This window comes from Pteropus vampyrus, unplaced genomic scaffold (genome assembly GCF_000151845.1).
Source record: "Pteropus vampyrus isolate Shadow unplaced genomic scaffold, Pvam_2.0 Scaffold19, whole genome shotgun sequence".
NCBI lineage: Eukaryota > Metazoa > Chordata > Mammalia > Chiroptera > Pteropodidae > Pteropus > Pteropus vampyrus.
Window position 1 is genome coordinate 15,345,634 of NW_011888800.1, and position 6,507 is coordinate 15,352,140.

At 36.8% G+C, this 6,507-nt stretch overlaps 1 protein-coding gene across 8 annotated transcripts in view; it reads right to left on the reverse strand.

Moving 5' to 3' along the window:
- MYO5A (myosin VA) overlaps positions 1-6,507 on the reverse strand; it is a 99,008-nt gene that overhangs the window by 53,606 nt on the left and 38,895 nt on the right. For all 8 annotated transcript variants that reach the window (XM_023527860.1, XM_023527858.1, XM_023527859.1 and 5 more), the window contains 2 exons: positions 1,589-1,828; positions 354-602 (listed from right to left, as the gene is read on the reverse strand). In XM_023527860.1, coding sequence (XP_023383628.1) covers positions 354-602; positions 1,589-1,828 — 489 coding nt within the window. The remainder of the gene's footprint in view (positions 1-353; positions 603-1,588; positions 1,829-6,507) is intronic.

A 6,507-nucleotide genomic window follows, 5' to 3' on the forward strand; every position in this document is an offset into this window, starting at 1 on the left:
TGTTTGTCTCGCTTCTTAATCACATTAACCCTAGGATTCTACACTCCATCTAGATCTACAAATTTAAAGAAGAACAGTGTAAAGTAGGGACTTGGCCATTAATTCTCTTCTTATAATACTGCTTTTCTTATATTCTCATTGGAATCAAAAGATTCTACTAAAGACCTACAGCTACTTATCCATCATGTGGAACAAATGCTTGGAAAACGCTAGTAATGAACAGTCAACCAACTGAAATTTGTATTTCAGCTCAGATTGAAACCAGCATTGAGCTACAAGGGACAAGTCAATGTGACAGCACATTTCTTTTGTGAAAGGAGTAAATGGGGATATGAATATTAGTTCCTTCCTACCTGCTCAGTTTCTTGTTTGTATCTATCAGCACGTTCCTCAATGGATTTTTTGTCTGATCGAGTTTGTTCCAGGTCTTTCCGGAGCTTGGCAATTTCTTCCTGTAGACTAAGGACCCGTCCAGTGGCAATCTTAGCTTCCTCCTCACTTAGTTGAAGACGTTCTAAGTCATTTCGTAGTTTCTCAGTCTCAGAGTTGTATATTCCTTCCAGATTGGTCAGCTTCTCCATGAGGCATTTGTAGTCTTTGTTCTTTAAACACACACATAAGTAAAAATTAGTAAATATACACACCGTCAAAGGTATTTAGTGAGAAAACTAGGCTTATTCATCATATTCGTGCTATATGATCACAGTACTGATGTAGTCTCTAACCAAAATTCTAACCACAACATTTACAATAATGCAATCAATACCCTCTTATTGGTACAAAGAGAGAACAGGCATTTTACTTCTGTTTCACACGATGAGTAATATAGATGTGCTTTCCCCGTAGTCAAAAGGTAAGCTACCACAGAAAATTCTTAATTTCCTGATTCTTAATCCAGAAATAGGAAAATCTTGCTTTTGAAAACAAATCAATGTGCCAGTAAATGCCATGTGCTAGCCAGGTGATGCATAAGAATGATAAAATGGCTTCAAAATCTCAAGTTTCTTACAAATCTCTTTATTATCTGATAACTCCTCTCCCCATTCAGAAAACTCCTCTGATGAGCCCTATTTAATTTTGTTTTTCTGTGCCCTTCTTAGTATTTACATATTACTAATTACTTTTATATCATTTGCATGTGCTAAAATACTTAGTAACTATCTCTAGGAAATCAAACTTTTATCTTTGCAAATAGGCTGTAGATTTCTCAGAAGCATGAACATCTTCCTAATTTTTTTGCCATATAAGTGCTTAATAACTCACCTGCAAAAGAAACAGTATACCACATGCAAATAAATGGTAATGATGAAAAAGCTTTGTAAAGATTAAGCACAATATGGCTCTCAGTCATAAAAGTTTGGAGTGTTAGTAAATCTAGCTTTGTTCTCAAAAATAATTTCCTGCTTTAGTCCTTGACATTACAGTCTTACCTATGAGTTTGTCACTATTTTCACATTCATTACTGTCATTATCATTTTATTTTTATGCTAGGTCTGAAAGGTAAGGTCAAGAGGAGACGACGTTGAACAGAATCCCAGTGAATTTCCTCAGGCATTCTCCACTTTCAGGGCTCCTGTTTAAAACCCACCTGCTCATCAACCTTGCGCTGCAGCTGCATGATCTTGTTTTCCATGCCGATGTGGAGTTTCTTATAGCGTTCCACGGAGCGGGCCTCAATCTTGAGCTTCTTCAGCTCGCGCTTGGCCATCATCCGCCGGAAGCAGCACTGGAGGTAGATGATGGCATGCATGCTCCTCTTATAGTAGGTGCGGGCCAGCCAGCCCCGGACCCACTTCTGAATGATGACTGCTTTGTGCTCACGAAGTATCTGCAGAGAAGGATAAGTGCATAATATCAAGCCCTGGACCAGACTCAAGGTTCAACTCTACCAACTTATGTCTGTCAGGCCAAGAATACATATATTACCTAAAGGGAAAGACACGAAAGCTGAAGTAACAATATATTATGTGGATTATATGCATCACAAATATATGGAAGCACAAAATTATTTTTAAAAGTCTACTTTTTAAATCAGAGTACACACGTAGAAGCTGTCTAAATAAAAGGTATCGGATTACTAAAAGGAAAACTTCCAAAAAGAAAGAAAAAAACCATTAGGTTTCCTATCAGTATATAATGTCTGTTAGTAACATGTGATCGTCTATAAAATGAACAGAACTTGGTATCCTGTGAATTACATGCTACTAAAATAAAAGACCCATCACCCTTACTACTGATACCATCTCACTGTGCAGTAGGTCTATGTTTGAGGACATGGGGTATGGCCAGTAAGCTGGCTATAAAGGCTAACACTTGGAATACTGCAAACTTTATTACTGATTTATTAATATTTTTCCCCAAAAGCAGAAAAATGACACTCTTGATCGCCTTATTTGAGGAATACCATTCTAGTGAGGATTTCCCATTGCTATTTCAAATGTAGCAAGAATCCACTTCAAGATTCAAAGAAAGTATGAATAAAGTTTTAAAAGGAAGGCTGAAACTAAGATGAAGTGAAGTAAATGAAGTAGGTCTGGGGCTGGCTGGCTTGGACCCTAAATTTGACTTTGTTATATATATATTTTTAAAAAAAGATATTCCCTTAAAGTTATAAATAACTAAAACAAAAAAAAAGGTTACCTTATAAGGTGGATTTGTCACTAATGACTATCAAGCAGAGATTGTATAAACAATTTCCAGGAATGATGGAGAAGAAATTCTTGAAATTTATAAAAGTTGAACTAACAAAACCTTCTAAGGTCCTTCTAAGTCTATGATTTTATGAACAACTCTTATATGACATAAATGATATTTAAATGTATGCACTTGATTAAGTACTTTTAATGCTTATTACAAATGGATATAATGTATCTCTTACGACATTTCTTAAATGTAAGCATCTCTGAAACCATCTATTCAAACAGATAGCAGTTTAATAGAATCATGAAAAGAATAGTTCCTATTTTTAGGTTATGTACCTGAGAAAAATAATGAAAAAATGTGCCATTTTAAAGAATACATTTAAGAAATAAGTGGTTAAATTTTAAACCATCAAGTACAAACTAAACATAAGTGTTTAGCAGATCCTAATAGCATCTTTAGCTAACTCAAGGCTGCCTCCTTCAGCTGTTTTCCTATTGCTAAGGGCAGCCTTCAGTTTTCACTAAGTGCAGTCACTGTGCATCACACCGCAGAGAGGCTGGGCATCCTGAGCTCTCCCTAAATATCAAAATCCCAAGGGAGCCCCTTGTTTTATCCAGATGACTAGTGACCAACTGGACAAGACTCAGTGATGGTAAATTGAAGGCTTTCACACTTTAAAACTCAAGTGGCACAGTGGCAAAGCTATTAATGCCCATTTTCCTATTCCATTTCCTTTCTCCATGTATATTCAGACATTGGTCCATTTCCGTAGCTTCAGTCAAATGGAAACAGTATATAATTAGAGATTTCATTCTCAATCTCATTTCCATTAGTGAGTCAGAGAAATTAAACAAAACTTCTCTACCTTAAAGACTCTCAAGTACCATGAAGGAGAGCTTGGATTAGAGGCAGAGCCAGAAGGAACACTAATGAGGTGCTTTTGGCCTATATATGAGCTAACCTCTTACCTGCCACCCCCACTGTATCGTCAGAGTGGGAGATGAGCTGGCCAGAGCCTGATACTGCTAAACCAAATTGTCTTAAAACCCCATTCAGATGTTGCTGAGGAGAGCAGTGAGGAAAACGGAAGGGTCAGCAGTTTGGTGTATCTAAAAGGTCAAGTTTAATAAGGCGTTTCCCTCCCTGAAAGCTCATGCTTGTAGAGAAAGAATACCAGACCATAAAGCTGGCATGGGCAGAAAGAAAGACCTGTAGTAGCTGTCTTCAAATTTTCTTTAAAACACAGTAACATGCTAATTCAAGCCTCATTCGCTTTCCAATTTTTTTGTTGTCTAAAATTACTTCAAAAGAAAGTAAAACACATACATGAATAGGACCTAGGTCACACCACATACTGCCTGTGATTAGAGACATGTTCCTCAAATCACTGTATTGATGCTCCTTCTAACAGTAGTGCCCACAAAGCACAAAGATCCAGACTGGATTTTCTAAAGGATACACTCAAAATCTTGCCAAAATGAAAGAGAAAAACCTTTCAACTAGATCATATATTGCCAGAGGTGATGATGAAGATCAACCTGGTGATCCATTATCTATAGTCATGTTGATTATTGCTAGATATAAAGATTATTTGTCAAAAACTTTTACAGCATCATATTCCAATCAATATAAGTTTAACTACATTAATGTTATTTATTTCCTTTTCACAATGGTAAATTATTCCAAGGTTATTTCTTTCTTGGAACAATCTTCTACCCATCTATCATATATTTGATCTAGTCAAAGCTTACTGTAGTCAGCTGAATAAAGACCCCCAAAGATATCAGATCCTAATCTTTGGAATCTGTAAATGTTATGTTATTTGAGAAAAGGGTCTTCGCAGATATGATTAAAAATCTTGAGTTGAAGAGATTATACTAGATTATTCTGGTGGGCCCTAAATCCATCATAAATATTCTCATAAGAGACAGACAAAAAAAGCAAAGTTAGACACACAGAGGAGACAATGATGTGAAGATGGAGGCAGAGAGTAGAGTGATGTGGTCGCAAACAAAAGAAATATTGGCAGCCACCGGAAGCTGAAAGAGGTAAGGAACAGATTCTCCCCTAGAGCTTCTGGAGGGAGTGCAGCCCTGTTGACACCTTGATTTTGGCCCAGTGATACCGATTTTGGATTTTTGGCCTCCAAAACTGTGAAAGAATAAATTTCTGTTGTTTTAAAATGCAACCAAGTTGGTAGTAATTTATTATAGCAACTACAGGAAACTCATACAATATTTTTTCAAATTACACAGACAAGAGGAGAAAAAGGAGGTAAATTTTCTTTTCCACTGTCTTGTTAGTAAATATATGTACTTATTTAATATTTAAAATTATTTTTTAAATGTTGGTTGTCTCCAGATGGCTCCTACATCCATAAGGAGCCCCTGTGGTGACTTTGTATAGATGTGGCATTTGATTAATGTTAATGGCATGAATAAACAAAGTTGAAAATAATGGCTCACCTTGTGATACCTATTTCTGGCCAAGTAGCCTCGCAAATAAGACTGAAGAGCAACAGTGGCAGCTCGTTTAACCTTGTACCTCCTTCGGACTATGAACATACGCCAGTACTTCTGAAGGACGGTTGCTGCCTGGGTTCTGCGCAGGAACTTAGCATAGCTGGCCAAAGAAAAGAGTGGTGCACTTGTCGGTCATCAGAAAAACCCAGGGATATATTTTTTAGAGATTTAAAGCACTAATATCTTTGTCATAATAAGTAGTACTTTCATGTTACTATTCTAATAACGTACTTGTTAAATCAACGTTTATATTTCTTATATTTGTATAGCAATTTATAGTTCCCCAAAATAATTCTGCATCCATTATCTTATTTGAGCCTTCCCTAACCCTGAAAAGTAGGATGCCCCATATTACCTGATTTTATGATAAAGAGAGTGAAACTCATAAAGGTTCATTCTTTCTAGGACAACGCTCATTATCCCAGGCTATGTCTCCATTACACAGCAGACCAGCTGTGCGTAGAAACCCCACACTTACTTATCACCAGCTTCTTACATCCATTCATTGCTAATGTGTGATATTTTTTGAAATCTGTTTGGACATAAAGTCTTTATCATTAATTCATTTCTACTGATATTTCTAAATTAAAATTATTCTAATAGGTAATCACACTGAAGTGTAGTTCTAGAAAGCCCTTCTCAGTTAATTGCTTCTGAAAGCTCCTCAATGGAATCATTGTTAGGTAGCTCATGTTCATGACTGTTTTAGTTCACAGATGATTTCTTCAAACTCATATAAAAGTATAAAAAATAAAAATTACTGAGGACATGAATACACAGTAATTTATAATTTTTGAGAATGAATCTAAATCACTCGAAAGGGTGAATGAAATTTTATTCTAATTAACTATCTTATGAGTTAATTTGTTATTCCTTGAATCTAAGAAGAGGTGAGGCATTGCCTTCTCAGGTAAGATGACCACCCACAACTGTCCTAGGTTGGGCAATGAATCAGGTGGAACCTCTAATCTTAGGAGCCATGAGCCACAGAGCACAGATCCCCAGGAGACCTACCATCGGGCCTGGTATCCTCGCACGTATCTCTGCACGGTGATGGCCGCTGTCCGCATGCGCAGGTACTTCTTCCGCAGTAGCCACCCGCGGATTGTCTTCTGAATCCGGATGCAGGCCGCCCTCAGCTTGTCTGCCCTCAGCTTTTCTAGGTAGGCCACTTGGCCAGCACGAAAAAAGATCTTTGTTTTACCAAACTGGTATTTGTCCTTGTCCTGTTTTTGGAAGAAATTGTATATTCAGAAATAGAAATAATGATCACATAAATAAAATCTTAAAAGAGAAAAAATATGCCTAAAAGCAGAATCAGTAAAAGGATGAATCTATAAGC